At 42.4% G+C, this 25,052-nt stretch overlaps 1 protein-coding gene across 3 annotated transcripts in view; it reads left to right on the top strand.

Moving 5' to 3' along the window:
• BICD2 (BICD cargo adaptor 2) overlaps positions 1-25,052 on the top strand; it is an 85,498-nt gene that overhangs the window by 53,366 nt on the left and 7,080 nt on the right. For all 3 annotated transcript variants that reach the window (XM_079965011.1, XM_079965013.1, XM_079965012.1), the window contains exons 3-6: positions 20,104-20,256; positions 20,595-21,047; positions 21,641-22,660; positions 22,959-23,110. In XM_079965011.1, coding sequence (XP_079821137.1) covers positions 20,104-20,256; positions 20,595-21,047; positions 21,641-22,660; positions 22,959-23,110 — 1,778 coding nt within the window. The remainder of the gene's footprint in view (positions 1-20,103; positions 20,257-20,594; positions 21,048-21,640; positions 22,661-22,958; positions 23,111-25,052) is intronic.

Raw genomic sequence — 25,052 nt, 5'->3', positions numbered from 1 at the left:
AGCCACATTAAATAGGAAGAAGCTCTTCTGATGGGGCTATGGATGTTTACATGTTGTATCAAAGTATAAAGTTTTCTTATTTGCAGATATCTGGCTCTGATTCTCTCTCTTTCTCTCTCTGTGTGTGTATAGATATAGATTGCTAAAGCTATGGCAAAAAATAGATTTTACTTCTTTAACATGTTTTACAAACATAATTTATGTTTGGTCGATTTTCCTTTTCTCTTATGTCCCTCCCCGTCTCATTTTTTTCTGGTGAAATGAGGCATTAAATGTAGAAATGGGAACATGTTGGTTCCCCCCCCCCCACAAAAAGCTGTGTATCATCTGCAAAGTTGACTGCTTCAGTTTCCATCTCTTGGAAACAGTGTGAAACAAAAGTATCAGGTTATTTTAAACTTTGTATATATCTGCTTGAACTGGTATGAAAGTTGCAGATTTCATAAGCGTTCCTACTTCCTCCTCCTCCTGCAACATATTGAGCGGTTTAATCTTGGTTGTTTTAGCTGAGAGAAAGCGAGAAGAAGCACCGTAGCAGGGAATGCAAGTTTGAAGCTTTTGGTTGTATGAGATTGTGCGTCAAAAAGTGCTGAAAACAAGTGGGGCTGATCTTTAGGGAGCTGTTGACACTGCGTGAAGCTGTCTTACTTCATCAACACAGCATATGAGGACAGGCTGCAGATGAGATATCTGTGTAATGCAGAACAGAAGTCTCTCCATGGCAGGAATGAGTAAGATCAGTTAGAGTAGTTTCCGATTCACTGGCTGGAATCCCCCAGAAGTGTGGAGGGGGAAATGAAGGAAGATTGGGGAAGGGAGCTCTGCTCTCGGTGGTATGCTTTGCATACAGAAAAGTCCTAGGTTCAGTCCCTGGCATTCTGTTTTTTTTTTTTTATTACATATTTATTAAAGTTTTTTGAAAACAAATGCATAAATAATAAACAATATTACTTATATCATAGCATAATTTCGTCACTTCTTTGGACTCCCTCACATCTCCCGCTCCCACTTACATCGTTACAAAAAAAAAAATTTCCAAGCAAATTACCCACTTGTTTACAATCTTATCTCCGCTCATTTAAATGAAATCTAACAATTCTCCAAAAAATTTATATTTTCCTTAATCTCACTTATCGTCAAAATCAGATCTAATTCAGTGATGGGCAGTTATTTATGATCTAGCATCCTTCTTAACATTCAACCAAATTACAATATTTTTGTAAATAAATCTTGAATTTCCTCCAGTCCTCCTCAACCCTCTCCTCTCCCAGGTCTCGGATTCTACCAGTCATCTCGGCCAGTTGCATATAGTCCATCAGCTGCATCTACCACTCTTCCAGTGTGGGTAGATCTTGGGTTTTCCAGTGTTTAGCAATGAGTATCCTTGCTGCCGTTGTTGCATCCATAAAAAATGTTTGGTCCCTCCTTAACACCCTCTGGCCGACAATACCCAGGAGGAAGGCCTCTGGTTTCTTAGGGAAAGTATTCACTGGCTGGAATCCCCCAGAGGTGTGGAGGGGGAAATGAAGGAAGATTGGGGAAGGGAGCTCTGCTCTCGGTGGTATGCTTTGCATACAGAAAAGTCCTAGGTTCAGTCCCTGGCATTCTGAGGTAGGGTTGGAGATGACTCTTGCTACCAGTCAGCATAGATGTGTTGCCCCAGTCTTGGACACATATGTATGCAAATATGTAGTGCCCCCACCCATTTTTTAAAACAAAAAATAATAATATAAGTCTAGGCTGTGCCTCATATCTTTGATAATGCTATGGCGAAAACCTCCATTCCTTCAAAAGATAATGTTCAAGCAAATGTGATACAGCTAGGATACGATTGGAGGCAGACAGAATGGCTCAGTAGTAGTAGTAGTAGTAGTAGTAGTAGTAGTAGTTATTTATCTTTTGTACCCTACACATCTGACTTGGTTGCCCCAGCCACTCTGGGCTTCTTCCATTTTCCCTTAATTGTTCCCTGCTGCCTCATGATTCTATATGGCAATAATATTTGCTTTTGCCTTTTTGTCAAATTCTAACAGGAAAAGCCACTTTTCCTGCTCTGTGGAGCCTTTTTGTGGAAAAAGTCAAAGAGTTTAGTAAGCAGATGGTGGGGAAATCAACCTGTTTGCTGTAGCACTGAAGTGCAGTCTTTCAGGAAGAAGCTTGATGGTCCATTTTGCAGAGTAAGGAGACTAAGGCCCTGATCCTTAACTGCTGGAGGGGGTTAAGGTTTAGTAGCATCGTAATTCATGGTATAAGGCACGGTAGCATAAGCACAACTGCTGGAAGTGTGCCTGCTTGCAGAAGTTGGCATGGAATCTCAAAATGAGGTGGAGCAGGCTGTCTATAGTTTTGCCTGATTTCAAGCTGATCCAGTTACCAGACAGGGGCCTGGGCCTCTGCTATGCCAGCCTGGTACTGGTTCAGCAGAAAATACCCAGAAAACCGCTCTCCATCACATCCACTACCTCCCTTGACCAATGCAAGTGTCAAGGCTTTGGATGCGATGGTGGAGTCAGTGTTTGCCTATTATGGTCCTCTGGCCATAGTTCCCCAGCCAGAGCTAGGACTGTTCTGCTCGGTTTCAGAGCAATACAAGTCTGAGCAAGAGGAACCAGAGTTAAAAGGAACCACTAAACCAACATCAATCAGAGAGCATCATTTGCTCATTGCTTCTCTTCCTTTAACATGTCAGTTACAGATAGGTAGCCGTGTTGGTCTGCCATAGTCAAAACAAAATAAAAAAATTCCTTCCAGTAGCACCTTAAAGACCAACTAAGTTAGTTCTTGGTATGAGCTTTCGTGTGCATGCACACTTCTTCAGATACACTGACATGTCAGAACGCTTTTCTATGACTGACGGTTGCTAAGCGGGTAACTTAGCCATAAGAATAGCTCTTCTGGATCAGACCAAAGATCTGTCTATTTAGTTCAGTTTCACGTTGCCTACAGCAGCTAATCAGATTCTTTTGGAGCAGAGGCAAGAAGAGCCTTCTCCCAGTATCCAGAGGCAGAACTCACAACTGTGCACATCACAACTCAGCCACTGTAAACCTTAGACCTTGGGCATGGTTGCTTCAGTGCTTTTTTGTCACAGTTTCAGGGCCCTAAATACTAGGGCACAGTCATTCCTGGTTGAGTTGCACATGTTCTGTGACATGGCATGTGCCAAAGTTTGTGTGTGTGTGTATGCATTTTTAAGACAGCTGCCTGTTTTGTGTATGCATCTTCAAACCATTGTAATGATTGAAACAGATTCTTACTCCCGTGCACAGAAACAATCTGCCTATTTCTTAAGGCATTATGATCTTTTGAGACATACTATCCAAAAGAAATCACTGCAGTTTTCTTGGAAAACTGTTTAGCCAGTTTTCTAGTTTGTTCTTGTTAAGGCTTGTGGATACAACATGAGTGTGGTGTTGCCATGAGCTAGCTCAGCCTCTGCCTCCTGGAGATTCTCTTGAGACTACTATGTACCACTAATTTCCCCATGTCATCTTTTGGGAAAGGTCCATCGTATAGTGACAGACTCATGGTTTGCATGCAAAAGACCCCAGTTTCAGCCCCTGAAAGGGTTTGGAAAGGACTCTTGTCTGAAGCCCTCGAGAGCCTCTGCCACTCAGCATTAAAAATACTGTACTAGATTAAGAAATGATCCGGCTCTGTATAAAGCAGATTCCTATATTCCAATGGGCACATGTAATAAACACAACATGAGATTGTTGCTCTCTAATGTGAGCCATGTGGTTTTGTAGGGGTGTGTGTGTGTGTGTGTGTGTGTGTACACACACACACACACACACACACACACACACCAATCTGAGTGGTTCCATTTTTAGAATGGAGTTAAAAACCAAATAAAGGTAAAGGTAAAGGTACCCCTGCCCGTATGGGCCAGTCTTGACAGACTCTGGGGTTGTGCGCCCATCTCACTCAAGAGGCCAGGGGCCAGCGCTGTCCGGAGACACTTCCGGGTCACGTGGCCAGTGTGACAAAGCTGCATCTGGCGAGCCAGCGCAGCACACGGAAACGCCGTTTACCTTCCCACCAGTAAGTGGTCCCTATTTATCTACTTGCACCCGGGGGTGCTTTCGAACTGCTAGGTTGGCAGGCGCTGGGACCGAGCAGCGGGAGCGCACCCCGCCGCGGGGATTCGAACCAAATACTTATGCAGTTTATACAATTTATGTGCTTTTAAGTCAAATAAACTCACCAGCCTCTCCTAATCTGTGGCTAAACCATCTTTAGGAAAAAAACACCAGCCCTCAGTTCATTCAGAGGTATTGGGAAGGTACAAGCAATTTCCATTTCTTTTTAAAAACCATAAAAGTGGCAATTTTTCTGAGGCTGCCTTTGAATAAAGTTCCTTTGGTACTTTCTGTCTGCATTATGGCTCATCTTGGCTAGGCTGAGCAGCATAAAGAAACCACATGTTAATCTTCAAAATGGAGTTTTCTGATAATAATGATTTCAGTACAGCCCACTCTCCCCCCCCCCCCCACTTTTCAATCATGGTTTACATTAGCAATCAGGCTTTTATTCAATAAAACTGTCCCGGAGCTATAAATTCACCTAAAGCTATAAAAATCCATTTGGTTATTTACAGAGAGCAGACCAGCCCTTTCCCTTCTCCCAGATAAAGAACTTTAGGGGTGAGTGAAAGAAGGTAGGCAGAATGAATGAATGGTGCGTGTACTGGGGAATTAATCCAAAGCTGAGTGTTCTCCTTCCTAGTCTTTAATTTCGTGCCGCTGCAGCATGAACGAGCTTTCGAGACTGTCTTCCTTCTTCAAACTGGGATTCCTATGGTTTTTGTTTGACTGCAGCAGCCAGTTTGAACACATTAGAAGACTTCAGATGTTGGTCATCTGCCATTAGTCTGTTCCCATGACATGTGAAGGCTAGAAGGAAGAGTTGTGCTGGTTGTGGTTTCCTTTGGTTAAGGTTTCCTTTGTTTTTTAAACGCTCGGGGTTGGCCGTTTTGAACCCTGCATTGCTTTGCTTTGCAGGACAAACAAACAAGCTCTTTCAAGCTGTTTGTCTGGTCCCGCTCCCCAAGTCCACTTGCTTCCTGTTGTCATGCAGCAATTTTAACCCAGAGTTTATGGCACAAATTATCCTCCGCAGTCCTGCAGTCAGTGGTCATGTCGTCCACCTGTCTCCCCCCCCCCCCATGTATGGGGAAGCATCACTGTCCTTTGTGCTTAGCTCTTGCTCCCTTGACCTTTCTCCCTACGTTTGCCCTTCAGATGTTCATGAGCAGTCTTCAGATGTACATGGGGAGAGGATTGTGCTCTCTCATATAAGGTGGAGTTAAATATTTTCCCCTTTAAAAACTGCAAAATTCCCAGCAGGGTTCCCCGCACCCTGAGAGCTTACAGCCTTTAATTTCACCTTTAAAAAATACAAATGGAACACAATAAATGTATGGCTGGGGGAAAGAGAATGAAGAAATCTTGGGTCCCGGTCTATTCATCCAGATTTGTCTGACTGTATATAGGATTTCTCCCCCACTGGCTCTTTTATCTCCCCCATTCAACCAGTGTTATTTTCAGCAAGTGTTTATTTTTAGGTGCCAGCTCTGTCACCATAGTAGCCAGCTAAGCTTGTTGTTAGGCCCCATCTGCCTACATTGGCTCTGTCTGGTGCTCTTTTCTATACACAGTAGCCTAATTGTTCCATATCTCCAAGTTCCCATAAGCACCTGCCTTAACATCATTACTGAGGGCAGAGTATTCCTAAAGTCAGGGGCACACTTCTATTCCCCAATGGGATTTATAGCTAAAATGCTGATTAGTCCTTTGTGTGTTGTTATCCTCTCGTCTCTCAGAAACTGTTATACTAGTGGTTTTTTTTGTGTGTGTGTTTTTAAGGACAGGACAAAACTTACTTTCCCAGCTATGGCATTTCCAAAGCTTGCACTATGAGCCAAGCCTAAGTCATATGTTCTAAGCAGAAGAACTTGCCTTACAAATACCGTATTTTTCCATGTATAAGACTAGGCTTTTTCCCTAAAAAATAATGTCAAAAATTTGGGGGCGCCTTATACACAGATACATCTCCCTCCATTTTCTTAAATCGGAGCCCCTCAAAATAGGGGGCATCTTATACATGGGGGCGTCTTATAGACGGAAAAATACGGTAGTTCTTATTTTAAAAGAAGCAGACTAAACGAAAAGCCTCTTTACATGTATTAATGTGGGTATTCTTAAGGAATAGTCTGCATAGTGGGATGGTTGGTTTATGAATACTGGCCTATTAAATGAGTGATAGGTATGTATGCATTATAAAAAAAGGATATTGTCCCTGCTTTGTTAATGTTACCAGAGTGTTGTCCAAGCTGAAAAACATGACTGAAAGGGCATGAACAAATCTGACTCACTCCCCTGATAGTTCAGAATAAAAGCCCAGACTTGTTGTAATTGCAGCACAGCAAGATGAGGTATAAGATGCAAATGAATCATATGTGCAGAGTTGACAGGATTGATCTCACTCCCTGTTCCAAAGATGCTATTGAAAGAAAACGGACTATTGTTTAGTTCTTGTTGTTGTTTTAAAAAAGAGCAAGCAAGAATAGAAGTGAACAAGATAATAAATGCTGTAGCATGGTGCAAGAGGTGTTTGGCAGCTAACACAAAAAGAGAGGAAAATAATTCAGGAAGCTGTCATGAAAGTGCACGTGCAATATAAGAACAAAGGAAAGGGTAGACTACCAAATAGAAGGGTGGGGGACAGCCCTGCAGCTAAATATGAAAAACTCATTAAGCCCCATGCACAATTTTGGTCACATACAGTTCTGTTAGAATGGGGAGCAACTGACATTTAAGATGCTGTTAGATTTACAGTAAACCACTCTATGCTTTTTGGGCTCTGTACCCCGAATCAAGGGGTTGACCCTCAAATATACCTAGAATTTTGCAGAAGTCAATGGTTCACAGATCTCTGTAGAATATCTTTTAAATTTAACTTTGACATGCATTATTGGCCCCGAGGGCCTACTTAGTGACTGCTCCTAGACTGTGGAACTCACTTCCATGGGAAGGTAGCTTTTAAATGGTGTTAAGTATGTTCAGTGCTGTTTTTAATTAGTTACTTATTTAATTGACTGTTTATATTCATTGCTTTTAGTTGTACTTATTCTGTGAGCTGCCTTGGTTCTTGAACTGGGAGAAAGGTGAGTTATAAATAAAATAAATTCAACACGCATAAGCACAATGAATTTCACAACTCATATCCAACATAAATATTAGAATTTAAACCCCATTGCTTTTCATAATAGGCATTGGTGACTTGTTCTGACAGGAGTCATACAAAGCAGAAACTTGTTGGCATCTGTTTGTCTCAATAGACAATGGAGTGCACCTCCAGGGGTGAAATCAAACTGCTGCGTTAGCAGCACTGAAGTGACCTCTCTGGAGTGCAAGCCTTGGCTGTGTGTATTATGGAGTCTGTGTGTGTTGAGAGTCCCATGGACTGCAAGAAGATCAAACGTATCCATTCTTAAGGAAATCAGCTCTCAGTGCTCACTGGAAGGACAGATCGTGAAGTTGAGGCTCCAATACTTTGGCCACCTCATGAGAAGAGAAGACTCCCTGGAAAAGACCCTGATGTTGGGAAAGATGGAGGGCACAAGGAGAAGGGGATGACAGAGGATAAGATGGTTGGACAGTGTTCTCAAAGCTACCAGCATGAGTTTGACCAAACTGCGGGAGGCAGTGGAAGACAGGAGTGCCTGGCGTGCTCTGGTCCATGGGTTCACGAAGAGTCGGACACAACTAAACGACTAAACAACAACAGCGAAAACCCCTACTAATTGTGCTGCTTAAATGCCTACGTAATATAAAGCTTGCCTGTAGATGAATCACACTTTCAACATAAACAATTGCAAGCTTTGTTCAAGTATAGTGGTACCTCAGGTTACAGACGCTTCAGGTTACAGACTCCGCTAACCCAGAAATAGTACCTCGAGTTAAGAACTTTGCTTCAGGATGAGAACAGAAATTGCGCAGCGGCAGCAGCAGGCCCCATTAGCTAAAGTGGTGCTTCAGGTTGAGAACGGTTTCAGGTTAAGAACGGACCTCTAGAACGAATAAAGTTCTTAACCCGAGGTACCACTGTATTTTAGGGCATGTACAGTTGAAACACCCATTATTACATAATCAGTGTGAACAGGACCCAGTATCATGCTCTTCTTTCCCAGGTCTGTCACCTTACCTTCACTCAGCCTTCCCTAAATGAGTTCCTTCCAGGTTTTTTTGGACTACAAATTCCATAATCCCCAGCAAGCCTGATCAGTGGTCAAGGATGATGAGAGCTGTAATCCAGCAACACCTGAAGGGTCCCATGTTGGAGAAGTGAAGCATTACGTAGGTGGAAAGGTTAACCACAGCTGAGCAACCAGGGTTTCAGTTGAACTAGGTTTTGAAATCAGGGTTAGCAGGTTATTTTGAAGTGTAGCTAAATTGGAACCCTGCTTTGCCTAAGCAGATCCTATGTCTTGTTTCATGCGACAAAGGGGTTTATAATAGGTTAAGTACATCCCTTGAAAACTACTTGTCCTGTGAATTGGCTCTTAGTGAACATGAAAAAGAAGTAGGTGGGAATGAGATTATGCAAGGCGGATATATTGCATGTCTGGAATGTGTTTGTGATATGGCAGGAGATGATAGTACTTCATTAAATGCCCACTAAAATAAAGTCATCTGAAAGGGCACTCAGGCTTTAGCAACAGCAGCCAAGCTAAATGTGGGGTTATAGATAGGTAGCCGTGTTGGTCTGCCATAGTCAAAACAAAATAAAAAAAATCCTTCCAGTAGCACCTTAAAGACCAACTAAGTTAGTTCTAGGTATGAGCTTTCGTGTGCATGCACACTTCTTCAGATAAATGTGGGGTGGTAGCAAAACGAGAAAACTGGTCAGGGAAAAGAAAGACAGGGATCATGTACCACTATTGTGTGTGCGAAGAGGTGCATTCCCAGGAAGCAAAATGGACCTAAATCCACCCTCTTTGAAATTTCTTCCTACTGGATGGGTCCGGTAGTGCAGCAGGCAGATAGTTGTGTATGTGACATTCTGTGCAGTACACAGTTAGCCTCAACATCTCTGTTAAATTTCTACCTGCATATCTGGTGGGGAATGTTTATTGGGTGCTCGGGATTTCTTAGGTCACAAAGGGAAGGCCGTCTCTCCCTGCTGCCAAAATTGCTCAGTGATTTAGTTCTCTTGTTGCCTTGACTGGACACTTTGTCACTGGGGCTAAGATGCTGCATCAGCTAGAGCTCCCCACCCACCTTGTTTGTGGAGTGGGGCTCTCTCACTAGGTGATTAGATTTTCTAAATTATAATCCTGTAATTCAGTTATTCCATGAAATTGCCTTTGGATTTAAACCCTTTGTGGTTGTTTTACACATTATGGTATCATGTTACACTCTGTTATACCCTGTTAATAAACAGCCATTCAGATTTTATTTGAGAAATTTAATCGCCCATCCCTCAAATGGCAGACAGGCTGGGGGACCAACTACAGGTAACAACTGATTAAACACACATTCAGATGATGCGCAATTGCACACATGTGCATGATGCTGGACCCGGAAATAACCTGAAAACGTTACTAAACACACCACTAAAAGGACAGAACGGGGGTGGGGGGCATAACCGGGCAGGGCAATCTTTTACACGTTCTGCCGACCTGCGGGGAGGGGGCAGGAATGAAACCCCAATGGTTGCCGATGGTATTTAGTGTAGTGGGAGATACTAATTGCTTTATTATTGCTATTGTTTTGTTATTGGTATTGTTATTATTTTGCCAATAAATATTTGTTTAAAAAATGCATTCTTTGGCTGTGCCTCTTTGACAAAACTGATGGCATGCCATACCTTCCCTCCTTCCTTAAGAAAAGGTTTAGTGCACAATCTTCAAAGCATATTTTAGAACATAGATATATTGCACAGTGAAGTTATAGGTGCATTTCAACTAAATTTGCCTGGCAGCACTGGTACAGTGTTCAAATATTGTCTAGAAGGCAGCCCCCTCCCCTCCCTCACCACCCTCTACTGCCAATGTATGCTTATCAAAGCTATTCATAAAACACAGATTTGATAGAAGCTTTGTGTCCCCAAGGAACTCACCATATCAAATTGGGTCTGCGGAACTTGTCACCCTTGCCCTGCATAGTGACCAAATTAGGAAGATCAGCATATGGTTTCTTCTTTGCTTCCCCCCCCTCAAATGCTTTGACTTTAAGGCACTTCGAAGAACTGCAGGATAAATAGGCAGAGCCCCTGCATTTTCTTTTGTTCGTTGCAGGAAAATTCAGATGTAGAGAATGGTGGGACTCCAGCCCCACTGCTGGGCGCTCCCTCAGCATACTGTGGGTTGTAGCAGATGGCAGCTGTTGGGTTTCTCACCTTTTATCTTTATCAAAGCTGATTTTAAACTGACAGTTTTTCTTTCTTTTGCTCCCCCTCTACAATAATTATAAGAATTTTCTATTTCACTCAATGAGAATCTATCATTTATCATTTGTAGCCCTTTTGAGAGCCCATAATGGGAAAAAAGCATTCCAAAGATGATGAATTGTCATGGAAATGCGCTTGGTTTGCTTTGCATATTATTTAAGGAGGCATCTGTTCCTGATTTGCTTTATTGATGTTGTGCATTGATATACTTGAAAGAAAGATATTATAAAGCAGAACATATATTTTAAAGGTGACAGTGTAGAAAGTCTTGGCATCTAACAGAAATCTGGAGATACAAACTGATTTTGAAGTGTACAACGTTTTCAGGAAACTTTGGTTTTATCAGGGCAGACACAATTTAATGTTTCTATTTTATATACTAAATAAATAAATCCATTCCCCAAGTGTATTGAAGTTCTTTATCCTGACTGTACTCTATTATTTGAGAACTCATACCATGCATGACTGAAGATCACTTAACTTTTAATTAAACCATTATGTCGTCAAAAGCCACATCCTGATTTTTTTTTGGGGGGAGGGGGTCTGTGTGTTTTTAGATGTAGCATACCTTGACTTTTATTTTGACCTTCAGTCTGCTAAAGAATAAGCTGTATACTCACCCCAAAAGAGCCACAATTAGGCTGTTTCAAAATAATGTTTGTTAGTGTGGGGGTGAGGAATAGATTTCAGGGTACAGAATATCAGAAGCAAATGAGAAACAGCAAACAACTGAGTGTAGATGCTCCAATATGTTTAATAGTACTTGACACACAGCAATACTTCACATGATGTTAATAACATTTCTAGTAGTTTTAATTATTGAATTGATTTAAAAGTCCTGAATTCCAGATCCTGAAAAGGTTCGCTGTAGAAGAAACGTGTCAAAATGTAAAGCAAACTGCTTCCCTCCTCAGCCCAAGGTTATTCTTATTAATTTTGTCCCAGTCTCATATTGAATTATCCCTGCAAATTCATGCAGTAGATGAACCTAAATCTAGAATTTACCAGACCAGGGATGGGGAAACTGTCACCTTCCAGGTGCTATTGTACTACAACTCCCATAATCCCTGACCTTTGCCCTTGTTGGCTAGGGTTAATGGGAGCAGGAGTACAACATCATCTGGAAGGCCACATTCCCCTGCCCAAACACACAATTTCCTCTTGTTTTTGAAGGTGGCACCCTAGGCTAGTAATACATTTCTAAAGATTTTTCTCCTTTAAAGTTGTGGCTCAATTAATCTCAACACTAAGTACATCACAGTTTTAGTAGTTTTATTTACACATTCTCCTTCTAACTTTACCCTTTCCATCCTCCTTTTTTGTTCTCTAAAGCAGTGTTTCCCAACCTTGTGCCTCCAGCTGTTTTTGGACTACAATTCCCATCATCCCTTGCCACTGGTCTTGCTAGTCAGGGATGATGGGAGTTGTAGTTCAAAAACAGCTGGAGGCACAAGGTTGGGAAACACTGCTCTAAAGCACTTCATGATTTACTACCATGACTGGGGCACAACAGAATATTCTACTATTATTTTATAAAAGTCTGCTTTCAAAAATGCAACTGTGCATAAAATATAAATCAATTAAAAAAACAGATACTCAGCAGTTTTACAAAGGTTTTGCCTCAAACAACTTCATAAATGTAGCAGATATTTAAATATTTATTCGCACAGCTGAGTTTATGAATCCCAAACATCCTTTTCCTGCCCTGCTTTTCACAAAAAGATGCTTGAAGAAATAGGATTTTATTCTACTTTTTCAACAAATAGATATTGGTGACTTCTTTCTCTCTTCAGAATTCAGGATCTTGCTAGAAACTTAGCCAGTCTATGCATGAGTACCATGGCTCAAGGTGTGTTCTTTATTTGCACACAAGTTAATTGGAACTGTTAAATTTAGAGGCCTTTCTTCAGATATTGCATCGCAGTGTATGTGACGACCATTCTCACTTCCTTCAGTTAAAAAAGAAGGGGAGTATGTGAGGCCCAGTCATTCCTACATTTCAGACTGAGAATAATGTCACAGATAGGCATGTCAAGTGCACACAATGCACTATGTGGGGTGTTCCAAAGTACAGGTGCTACTAGCACACTAAAAGTTCTGACAGCTTTCAAATGCTGGCGAGAGTTGCAATCCTAACTACCTGGAGGGCACCAGATGGAGAAGGCTGGACTAGAATAACTAACTGCCTCTCTTCTTCTTCAGTGCCATAACTACATTCAGTTTTCTATTGACTCTCCTTTGTTTTTGTTTTTCCAAATGACCCAGAAGTAGTCTCACAAACATGATAGACCCTGCCAGGTTTAATTCATATTAGTTGTGTTGACATCTTTTAGATTGCTCACCACAGTTTACAGCCACAGCTGAGACTCCTAAATTTGGAAGCATTCCTCCCCCCTTCATTCTGGATATGGGATCCAAGGATCAGGCATAAGCTTGACTAATCCTTGCCACGAATGATCAATGCATCCATCACTTGATTCTGAATATATTCCTATGCAGACAATAAACCTAAAATTAAAGAGTATCTTTGGAAAGCTAGTACATTACTACCATTACTTGTCCTGCCGTTTCTGTGTAGCATTATTTTCCTGGGAGGGTGTGGGGGGAAGGAAAAGACACTAGAAAATATCCTTGCTTCCATTAAATAAAAATGTAACATTTGTTATGAAGAAACCTGTTCAATTTCCCCACAAATGATGCCTTTCAGCTGCTGTACAATTTGGAGAAACAAATGGGGAGAGATGGTAATTTGGACAGACATTAAACAGTCTCTGGGTATATTTTTTCAGTGGATTTCCTTTCTCTCCCCATTAATCAGCATAGGCTTCCCACAAAGAACTGCCTCTGAAGGAATACAGTGGTACCTCAGGTTACAGATGCTTCAGGTTACAAACACTTCAGGTTACAGACTCCGCTAACCCGGAAGTAATACCTCAGGCTAAGAACTTTACCTCAGGATGAGAACAGAAATCATGCAGCGGCAGCGGGAGGCCCCATTAGCTAAAGTGGTACCGCAGGTTAAGAACAGTTTCAGGTTAAGAACGGACCTCCAGAATGAATTAAGTTCTTAACCAGAGGTACCACAGTAAAAGATTCTGGGATGTTGTCTTATGAAAATAGTATGAATAAATGTCAAGGAAAGCCTCCCCCTCCTACCCCTGGGTTACAGTTCTGGACTCAGTTATTATCATTTTATGACTACTTTAGGCTACACGTACGATGCCCCCCCCCTCGACTGCTCATTGTCAGAAAGATGGGCCACTAAATTGGCAAGGTTTATCTGAAACTTTAGACCCCTGTCTAGATAGTTTCTAGAGAAGAGGACCAGACCACAGTCAATGGATGACCGGTAGATGCCATTCCTCAGCAGTATTTTTGTGGGTGTGGTTCCAGCAAGGTCTTTGCTGATGAAAGATTTCTTTCTTGCTTAGTTTAAAAAGAAAACAGCCAAATGAAATACAGTGGTACCTCGGGTTACATACGCTTCAGGTTATATACGCTTCAGGTTACACACTCTGCTAACCCAGAAATAGTGCTTCAGGCTAAGAACTTTGCTTCAGGATGAGTACAGAAATTGGGCTCCGGTGGCGCGGCAGCAGCAGGAGGCTCCATTAGCTAAAGTGGTGCTTCAGGTTAAGAACAGTTTCAGGTTAAGTACGGACCTCCGGAACAAATTAAGTACTTAACCCAAGGTACCACTGTATCTATTTTGCAGATACGCCAAAAATGAAAATGTTCTGTTAGCCCTGCTGCTTTAACCGAATTCAAAATGTCACATTAGTGTGAGAACTGGGTGATTATATCATCTAGTTCTGTGGAACAATATCCATTTCTCTTATCTACGAAACTTCTAGTGAGCTGACACCTGAGCTGGGCAAAATCAAGGGCATGAGAGGGCAGAATTAGTTAACTATTGGAGCACCACACTGCAGTCCCAACCCTCCTCTGCCTTTATGTTCTCACCTTTCTACACCACAGAACAGTTATGTCCCATCTTTGGAATTCCCTTTGTCATGCCTTGTTGTGTGTGGCATTCTTGCTTTTGTTATTTTTTTTGTATTTCAGGCAATGGTCCACCGCTCTTTGCTTCTTGCAAAAGTGGGGGGACCTGCTGCCCCCCTACGTTACTGGGCTCCCACCAGCCCTAGCCAGCATGGCCAATAGGGATAATGGGAATTGTAGTCCAGGAATCTGTAGAGGACCACAGGTTCACTCCTCCTGCTTTATTTTGTGGCTGCACACATCTGTCACAATATGGGTTAGGCAGGCGTGTGACACAGCCCTAGGCAGTCCACCAAGCCCTTTGTTCCAGCTTCTTCTCCTGTTCAATCTCGTCTTGCAGTGAAGAGGAGCAGAGAGCTAAAGGAAGATGCTAGATCCAGCCACCGTATCCAACAGTGTTGGCAGGGCCTCCGCTTCCTGCAACCACTGCCAATTAGGTTGGATGGCAGCTAGAAGTTTGTTCCCTTTCTAAAAGAGAACCAATTTCAACTTGCCGTAACAACATGACATGCTCATTGAGCCATACTGATGTCACAAATGTCTGTATGCTTTGTTTGTCACTGAAGACAAGATGGCTGCTTGATGACTTAACATTGACTCAGATCCCAATAGGTGTGGCTCATGGTTGTCCCATGATTGAGGCAGGCAGAAAAGGACTAGAACAGCCAGATATTCTGTCAAAGATTGCTAATTTTTTTGTAACTTTACATCCCCATATGTTAGGTTGCCCCCGCTCTGTGAGATCCTGTGTAAGGGAAGAAGCATATCGTCCTGGAAGTGTCACAAGCATTTAAGCAGCGAATTGTTGCAAGCAGGATTGGAAATGGAATCCTTGATCTTGCAAGTGACAATCGCCTTCCCTTCCCCAAGGCCTGGCAACTTAATTTTGGGTGCAGGAAGTAGATAGCAGATGATCCCAGGCCCAGCTGTAGGGTCTTCCCCTTGGCAGGAATGAAAAACAGAGTGTCAGGATCCTGCCTTTCTTCACTGGCAAGGAAAGAGACTCTGCCAGGGCTTGGGGCTGGCCACTGCTTTCACTTAGCTCAAGGTAAGCCATAGGGTTTTTGCAAATGTTCACTTGCAATGATGATAAAGGTTTGACTTCTGGGGTGAGCGATACGATGCCCCGAATTCCTAATCATCTCTTAATGTTCATTCATAAATCTAAAATGTATAATTAGCAGTCACATGCACAAATAGCTAGTTGTCAATGTAACACCATGTTAAGATGTGTCAATTCTCAAAGAGACCCTTTCCCTTTATTTCGTTATTGTTTTAGTGCAGTGTTTGGGAGACGTTTTCAAATCTTACCCACTTCCCCTCTTTGGTGCATTAATTCCTGCCAAACACTCTCTGCTGCAAAAGATCTTTTAATACCTTTTCCACTGTTTTGACTTTGAAACGTTATTAGGCTGGCGGTGGTGAACTATTTGTTGGTCTCGGCTCCAAACTACTCCCCCCCCCCTTTGTATGAGATAAAATCGATTTCTGGACTTTTTGCACACAGGACATTAATGAGACATGGCAGCTGGTAGGCTCTGGAAGCCTGAAAGCAAGATTGGTAGCAACATGCAACATTGCCAATGAACCAGCCGGTGCTATAAGATGAACGCTGTGCTCCATCTGACTCCAAAAGGGACAGGCAGATCTGGTCACTCGAGAGTTTGTGACATTCGTTGCCCAAGAGATGGCCCATATTCTAAATTTAGAATCTAAATGAAGACCAAACAGCACAGTGAACTAAGTAAAGATTTTTTTATTTTATTTTTTGAATTATTGGTTTGAAATCATTTACAGTCCTCTTGGGAAATGTCAGTTTGGAATCCATTTATTTGTCTTACCAAAGCAATCTATAATGACTCTGTTTTTGAAAAGTAATGTCCATGAGCAGCTCCCTCTGTTCCGAATAAATTGCCTTGTGCTTTAACTTGCCATCAAGGCCTGAGATTTAGTTGCTAGCTGGGAATTGCAAGAAATGTGCAGTTAGCTTTCTATGGGTGGATTTAAGGTATATTTCTTGAAGTGGTAAGTCTTGATTTCATTTATGTCACCAAAACGTTGAGTATAGCGAGAATGCAATTCTTCACCCAGTAACACAACCAGATGTAAATGAATGGAAATTCACCAGCACAATTACAACAATATTTGCCTGAAATGTGTATGTGTGTGTGTGTGTTAGAGCACTTCTTCCTACTTTACTTGTTATATGCATCTTATACATAGTATGTCATGTGTCTTAGGTAAGCAGAAACACTTTGCCAATAATGTACCTTGTACTTGGAAATTTCAACAAGGTCTTGGCTCACTTAATTTGCTCCTTTAAAGTTTTTTGGCATGCATTAAATTACACAGGGCACCATTTTCAAGATGGTGAAATCATTTATGTTAATTCCGTTCCTCACTCCAGAAATATCTGGATGTTTTAAAATTGTGATCTATCGATGCAAAATAGTCTTTCCTGGAACAATTGCAACAGGAAATTTACAGTTTGATATATTCATGGAGGAAAAAGAGATGTGTAGTTTTATTTTGAGTCTTCCAGAAATGTTATCTAAAATCACGTATACTCTTAGAGGCATGAACCTCTGTTTGGTTTGAAAACATTTACTAAGCTTTTAGGCTTAGTTGTAATGGAAAACTTTAAATAAACCAGAGAGCAGAAAAGCAGGAGAGGGAGTGATTAAACAGCTGTAAAAATGTGTAGAAATAAAACAGCAGCTGTGTAGGAAAACATGATATTTTTAATTTCTCATGTTTGCTGAGAAAAGCTCTTATGGGAAGCGGTCATTTCTAATTCTGAAATTAATAAGTAATATCAATGTAGCAACAGGTTCTTCCAATCTCTTCAGTGAACAGCTTTGAGACAGCCGAAGGCTGGCACAGTCTTACTGGGTCACTAGTTCTCATACCAGTAACAGGCAGCAGAAATGGGGGCAGGGAACGCAAACTGTGGCCTCCTCAGAGACATTCAGCTGCCTCTGGCCTTTCTGAGATGCAAGCCAGCTGTTCTTCCTTCTTCCATTACTAGACACACCACATGGAGACTGGTTTCACTATTTCTTAACCCTTTCTCCAAGCCCTCCTGAACAAAAACAATCTCGTTGCCACAAACCTTCTTCCCATGGTCCCAAGGGCTTTACGTGAAATTTACAGAGGCGTTACCCCACTAGATGACTGATAAGCAGTGGAAGGGATATGTGGAACTTCTCAACCACCCAGCAGCAATGAAATCCACCCCATCTCTTTCGCTGCCACTGCCGCCCAGACTCCACTTCCATGGAAAGTTTTTACTCACATCAGGAATAAAGGAGAGCGCCTTTTCCCGAGATAAGCAAGCACAGAAACAATTATTAAACTAAAACAAGTTAATATGATGCGATTTGCTTAGAGAACAACACATTTTTAATGCGCAATTTAAAAGCAAACAGATAATCAAATTGCAAAACGTAAAGGTAGCTGGGCTTTCTCGTGAGAAAGGTTTCGGTAACGATATTAGGGCAATACCTTTATTAGGCAAACCAAGAGTAGGGGTTTAGGTCGTTAAGTGCAAACCTGTAATTTCTTTTGAATGGCTATAGATTGTAAAAAAAAGTTTATTATAAGAAACTTGTAAACATATGGATTATCAAAAGTTTATTACAAAAAAAAGGACAATAAAAAAGAAGTGCTAGTATTTTCGGACAGGGATCCACTAGAGCTGAGTGCCGTTCCTTGATTTTACTGCAGATTTGCTGGTCTATGGCCATTCTGGCTTTGAGTGATGTGTGCAATATGGTTTTTCACAGCCTTCTACATTCTTGCTGGCTGTGCTCTGCTCAACTTTCCCCGTTGAGCACTGTTGTCTCCCAGGACTCTGCATACCCAGCTGGATGGTATGAACACTTTTTCCTGGCCGCCTCCTCCTGCTCCTCTTTTTAACTGCAAAGTGATGCCAGGCAATGGACAAAGCACCTACCACTGTGCTAGAGCTACATCATGGCCCTTGGTCAGCAGTGGGGAATGTCTGGCCTGCAGCCTTATTTCAGCCCTTCAGCCCTTTGCTTTTGGCCAGTGAGGCTGCTTTTAGCTAACCATGGTCACCTGTGTAGCCTTCACTTTTGGAGCAGCCCACTGGGTAGGAATGCGTCTCTTGGACTAAAGAGGTTGCCCCATAGAGGTTAAAGTGTGGAATTCTCATTTTCAGTCTTTCTCTACCTTAAATTTTAGATCTCTTCCAGGTACGCCTTGAATGAGGCTCTGTATGTTGTTACATAGCTCCAAAACATGGGTTGTGCTCTTTTCATTGACTGTATCTGTTGTAGGCGCAGTGAAGAAATTTGTTTGTTTTGCATTTGAAAGCGCCCTGACCTCATTTGCCAGTCGTGGACTTAAATGTCGATCAGAATGCAACCATCAGTCATATCTCATACTTCTCTGAAATTTACAGTGTAGTTTCAAAACCTTCAAACAAAAATGCACATACCCAGGGAAGATGCATGGAAATGCCATTTAAAAATGTGTATTTTAGGGGTAGCATGCATAAGATGTATTAAAACCGAGTACTGTTTAAATGTGATTTTTTTTTAAATCCGCGGAGCGAGGATGGAACAGGCCTGTGATCGAGCACATGTGAAACTGATAACAGAACAGAAACAAACTGATCCACCCTTAATATATTGTATGACTACGTGGTCCGCCCTCAGCTGTGCAAGTTGTGCTGCTCTATTTTCCTCTCCTGTGGGACCAGTATGACTGACTTGCATGGTTTAATCCCAGCCTGAGTGACAGCTATTGTTAGCTTTATTGGATTTGTTGCTCACGTTATTCGGCTTCTGTCCTAAACAACAAAAGGCTTTAGGTCAGATTACGCTATTACCACAAACATGATTTCTTTGTAACCCTTCCTTTCTTACAAGTATCATTTTAACAATTGTGCTATGTTACTTACCAAGGCTGTCAAAACACACATACAGAATATGATGCAGGGGGCAGACGGGGAATGGAGATAATATTTTAGGACTGCAATCTTGGTATGTTGCAACTCACCAGTTGAAGACTTGTGGTCTTTCATTTTTGCCTCTTCTCCATACCCTCCACCCTCCCAAATAGGTGAGAACATTTAACAAACAATTTACATAAATCATGGATTCATAGGAGCGTCACAGGTCCACTGGCTTTCTTCTCTGTACTTAAATTGTATCTGACAGATGCTCCTTTACTCCACATTTTAAACCTCAAGAGAAAGTGACTCCACATTTTCTCTGGTCAATTTTGTTCTCTTTAATAAATAAAGAACAAGCCATGCTTGCTTTTAAAAGCACTAGTTAGCATCCATCCTGATTCTACGAGGTCATGTTGTTTCCCCTTTATAGGAGCCGTTTAGAATGTTTAATGGCCACTTTAAAGAAATTGCTAAATGCGGACATACAGTTTTTAAATTAGCACTTGAAGCATATGGCCTGTTGAAAAGATGCTCCTTTTTTAAAAAAATCAGTTTCTACCCCTTAGGGGCTTATACCCTTTATGGTGCTTCCTTTTCTGGGCAGGGGAATGAGGAAGACGCATTATTTTGTGAAACATCTGATGATTGATTACAATCTTTGAGACTGTAATTTTTTGTGGCAGACGCAAATTGTAGTCAAGTATTATTATTATTACCTGTTGCAGATAAATCAGAACGTGGAACTCCAGAGGGGTCGCTTGCGAGACGACATAAAGGAGTACAAATTCCGAGAAGCCCGTTTGCTGCAAGATTACACTGAGCTTGAGGAGGAGAACATCTGCCTTCAGAAGCAAGTGTCAGTCCTGAAGCAGAACCAGGTGGGTATTGAAATGGCCATATCCTGTTCTCGGGGGGGGGGGGCGCTCAGATTCAGATTCAGTTGTGCTTGTGGAAAGCTTGTAGCTCTTCTCTGATGCCTCAGATTTCAGCCCTCTGAACCCCATGACTAAGAGCAGATGAAGTTTGGGGGCAGCAGTGCTTACCTCCGATAGCAGGATTTGTGCTGCCTAACAAGAGGGAGAGAGGCAAGGTGGCCACATTGGCTCTGCCGGTGCATTTGCTGCATAGTGCTGATCCTTGTGTCCCCCTCTTCCTACCAGTAAGCAACGGTGAGCGTTTCCTGCTTTGCATTGTAGTGATACTTTCTGTGTCCTAGGTGGAATTTGAAGGGCTGAAACATGAAATCAAGAGGCTTGAAGAAGTTACCGAGTTCCTCAACAGCCAGCTGGAAGATGCCATAAGGTTAAAAGAGATATCTGAGCGCCAGCTTGAGGAGGCCTTGGAGACCTTGAAGACCGAACGAGAGCAGAAGAACAACCTTCGGAAGGAGCTGTCTCATTATATGAACATCAATGATTCCATGTACACGAGCCATTTGAACTTCTCTCTGGATGGGCTGAAGTTCAGCGATGAGACCACGGAGCCCAATAATGATGAAATTGTGAACGGCTTTGAGCAGAACTGCCTGAGTAAAATCAACAATGGCAATAATAAGGCATCGACGCCGAAGAAAAGCGAGAGCTTCCCTCCAGCGCCTAGTCTTGTGTCTGATCTCTTGAGTGAGTTGAATATATCTGAAATCCAGAAGCTGAAACAGCAGCTTATGCAGGTAAATCCTTGCTAACTGTGGCTGGAATTTGATTGTTCCGTCAGCGCAAGCATTTCTTATCGCCTGATGGAATGCTTTCTCCTCTTCTAGGCACTGTACTGGGGGTTATGCTGACCTGATTGGGTGTGTGCAGGGCCATGAAAAGGGGGAAGCCCTTTTGTACTAGTGAAACTTCCCACGGTGCAGCTATTTAGTTGAATCTGGCCCTATGTATCTGAAAATTAAGTATTTATCAAAAGCCATTTATGAACAAAGTGGTTCTTGATATTATTACCAATAGGCTCAATATCATAGCTTGTTCTGAAGCTGGTACCCATGGTACTACTGTTAATTGAAGACTTCCTGGTTTGGTTGCTCACACCATGAAGGAAGGTTAAAGGGGTTGTGTGTACACAGGATAATAGAATTGTAGGGTTGGAAGGGACCCTAAGGGTCATCTTGTACAACTGGCTGTTTGTAACTTGTACTGGAGGTGCTGGAAGTTGAACCCAGGAATTTTATATACGCAAAGAATGAGCCATGTATCCTTTATGGCAGATGTTATAGTAGATGCACTTTCAGAAAGGGTAAACATTGCTTTTTATTCATTGTAGATGGAAAGAGAAAAAATGAATTTGTTGTCTACACTCCAAGAGTTTCAAAAGCAGCTGGAGAACACCCGAGGGGCTCTGTCTGAGCAGAATGAGAAGGTAGTCAGGCTCACCGAGAACCTCAGTGCCATGAAAAAGCTCCAGGTCAGCAAGGAGCGCCAGTCAGCTCTTGACAACGAAAAGGAGCGAGATAGCCACGAAGATGGAGATTATTATGAGGTTGACATCAATGGCCCAGAGATTCTGGAATGCAAGTACAAAGTGGCTGTGGCAGAGATTAGTGACTTAAAAGATGAGCTCAAAGGCCTAAAAGCCAAATATGAAGAGTGTGAATCCAAATACGAAGAGGAGAAGAGCAGGTATGAGACCGAATCTCAAGCTCTGACTGAAAAGATTACTTCATTGGAAAAATCTAGCAGGCAAGATAGAGAGCAGGTAGTTAGACTGGAGAAGGAACTCAAGAAAGTAAGTGATGTTGCTGGAGAAACACAGGGAAGCCTCAGCGTAGCTCAGGATGAGTTGGTCTCCTTCAGCGAGGAGTTAGCCAACTTGTACCATCATGTCTGCATGTGCAACAATGAAACTCCAAACCGGGTCATGCTGGATTACTACAAAGAGGGCAAAGGAGGCCGTACCAGTCCAGAGGGCAAAGGCCGCAAATCGCCCATCCTGCTCTCTAAAGGCTTGTTGTCCATAGACTTAGGAAAATCAGAAAGTGGGAGTGGGGACAGCAGTCCTTCGCCAGTGTCGTCTCTCCCGTCCCCAGTATCTGATCCCCGGAAGGAGCCCATGAACATTTACAACCTGATTGCCATAATCCGCGACCAGATCAAGCATCTGCAACAAGCGGTTGACAGAACGACAGAGTTGTCTCGGCAGCGGGTGACCACCCAGGAACTCGGGCCGGTAGTAGACAAAGACAAAGAGGCTCTAATGGAGGAAATCCTGAAGCTGAAATCTCTGCTAAGCACCAAGAGGGAGCAGATAGCAACTCTGAGGACTGTCCTGAAGGCTAACAAACAGGTAAGCGGTCCTGTAATTGTACACAGCTTACGTCGTCAACAAAAGGGATTCATTAGACAAATGTTGATATGCATCTATCCATGTAAATAATATTTTTAATAGTCTCTTCACACGTGCACAATACACTAAGGTAGACGACTACCTTAGGGTACTTGTTGATGATTCTGTGTTCAGATCCTGGTAAAGGTTCCAAACAGGTGTGGAACTCTCATGTTCTTGGATGTTCTCCGTTTCTTAATTCTTTATAATCCCATTAACTGTGACTATTTTCTTTTGCTGTTTTCGGTAAACTTTTAAGACAGCAGAAGTTGCTCTGGCCAACTTGAAAAGCAAGTATGAAAATGAAAAGGCCATGGTTACAGAGACCATGATGAAGCTGCGTAATGAGCTGAAGGCTTTAAAAGAAGATGCTGCTACCTTCTCTTCTCTGAGGGCCATGTTTGCTACCAGGTAAAATACATTGAAACGTCAGCAGAAGTTGGTAACGGGGGGAGCAAATAGAACTTGATACAGTCCCAATGTACCCTGGGAAATGGACCGATACAAGTTTCCTCAGTGGCCGTGTTTGGTGGTAGCACCGTGAACCATAGTCAGATGAATTAGCTTGTGCTCCTTCACTCCTTGAGCAGAGTAACAAACCACAGAACTGGTAGCTTAGCTTTATATCCAAAGCAGCACTCATGGTTTGTTCCCCCCCCCCCAAAAAAAAGTAGCTTCCCAATCATGGTTGGTTTGGTAGAAGCAAACTGTCAGAGCTGGTTTGAACACCACATGAAGTCAACTGCTCTATGGTTTGTTTTCCCCACTCAAGGAAGGGAAGAGTGAAGCAGGGAGGGTTTGAGCTTAATGCATAAGCACTTAGCTTGTGCACAAGGTAATCTACCTACTCCATGGTTTATTATGGCAAGAGTCACATCTCAACATGGCCAATGAATTGTGTGTGTGTGTGTGTGTGTGTGTGTGTGTGTGTGTGAGAGAGAGAGAGAGAGAGAGAGACAAATTATATTGCACACTAAGGATGCAAATCTATACTAGAGAGTAAGTCCCATTGAACACAATGACATCCAAGTTCACGTGCATAAGATCATGCTGCTAAATACACATTTTTTTCTGATTTTACACAAAAGTAAGGCCTTCAAAAATGTTACACTTGCTCAGCCTGCAACACACACACAGAGAATCCCAGCAGTTGAATTTGTGTCTTTTTTACCATATGAAAGCAAGAAGGTTCTAGTCCAACAATGGCAGTCATGTGTGTGCACATGTCCATGTGTGCACATGGGATACCTAGCTTAAATAGCACTGGAAGTCATGCACAGCAATCTGTAAGGTCTTTATCCAGCACCAGAAGGCACAACATCTCTTTCCTAGCTGTTATGTTAGAGCTGCCTTTATGCTTACATAAAATGAATTAGGGATGCCTTCCAGCAAGGAAAAAGCAATAAATTGAAATTATGGTGTCCTGAACTAACATATGAGGATGAGTAATGCAGAGCTACAGTATAGCTGTGGTTTTAAAATATCACAATAGTTCTGAATGCATGCCTAGGCTCTGAGGGGAAGGGCGCTCAGTGGTCGAGCATTTCTCTTGCAAGCAGAAAGTCCCAGGTTCAGTCCCTGGCATCTCCAGATAGGGCTGGGCGAGGCTCTTGCCTGAAGTCCTGGAGAGCAGCTGCCAGTCAGTGTAGACAATACTGAGCTAGGTGGACCAAAAGTCTGACTCAGTATAAGACAGCTTCATCTGCTCCTGTGTAACAGAAACCAGTATGATGCCTGAACTACAGCTCAGGGTATACTGATAAAAATACAAACACATTTCAATAGTGGAATTATAAGGTGTGTAGTAACATTCAGAGTGGAATTGCCTTAGTACAGTGGTGCCTCGCAAGACGAAAAGAATCCGTTCCGCGATTCTCTTCGTCTAGCGGTTTTTTCGTCTTGCGAAGCAAGCCCATTGACAGCTTAGCGGCTTAGCGCTATTAACGGCTTTTAGCGGCTTAGCGGATAAGCAGATAAGCGGCTTAGTGGCTTACAAAAAGGGGGGGGGAGGGAAAAAACCCCGCAGGAACTCGCAAGACATTTTCGTCTTGTGAAGCAAGCCCATAGGAAATTCGTTTTGCGAAGCACCTCCAAAACGGAAAACCCTTTCGTCTAGCGGGTTTTTCGTCTTGCGAGGCATTTGTCTTGCGGGGCACCACTGTATCTGGATGTTCATAATATATATTTTGTTTGAATGAAGAAGTTTCTGAATTGCATTAAATTATGGACAGCACTTAACCTAGTTTACTAGCGTGAAATAAATAAATAAAATCCCAAGGGGTTTTTTGTTTTTGAAACAATGAAAATGTCACAAAGGTGTGAGCAAACTTCCATGTTCTCCAGAACTATTCAG

The sequence above is a fragment of the Podarcis cretensis genome (assembly GCF_951804945.1).
Source record: "Podarcis cretensis genome assembly, chromosome: 2".
Classification (NCBI taxonomy): Eukaryota; Metazoa; Chordata; class Lepidosauria; order Squamata; family Lacertidae; genus Podarcis; species Podarcis cretensis.
The sequence above is the reverse complement of the archived record's forward strand: the minus strand, read 5'-3'. Positions and strand labels throughout refer to the sequence as shown.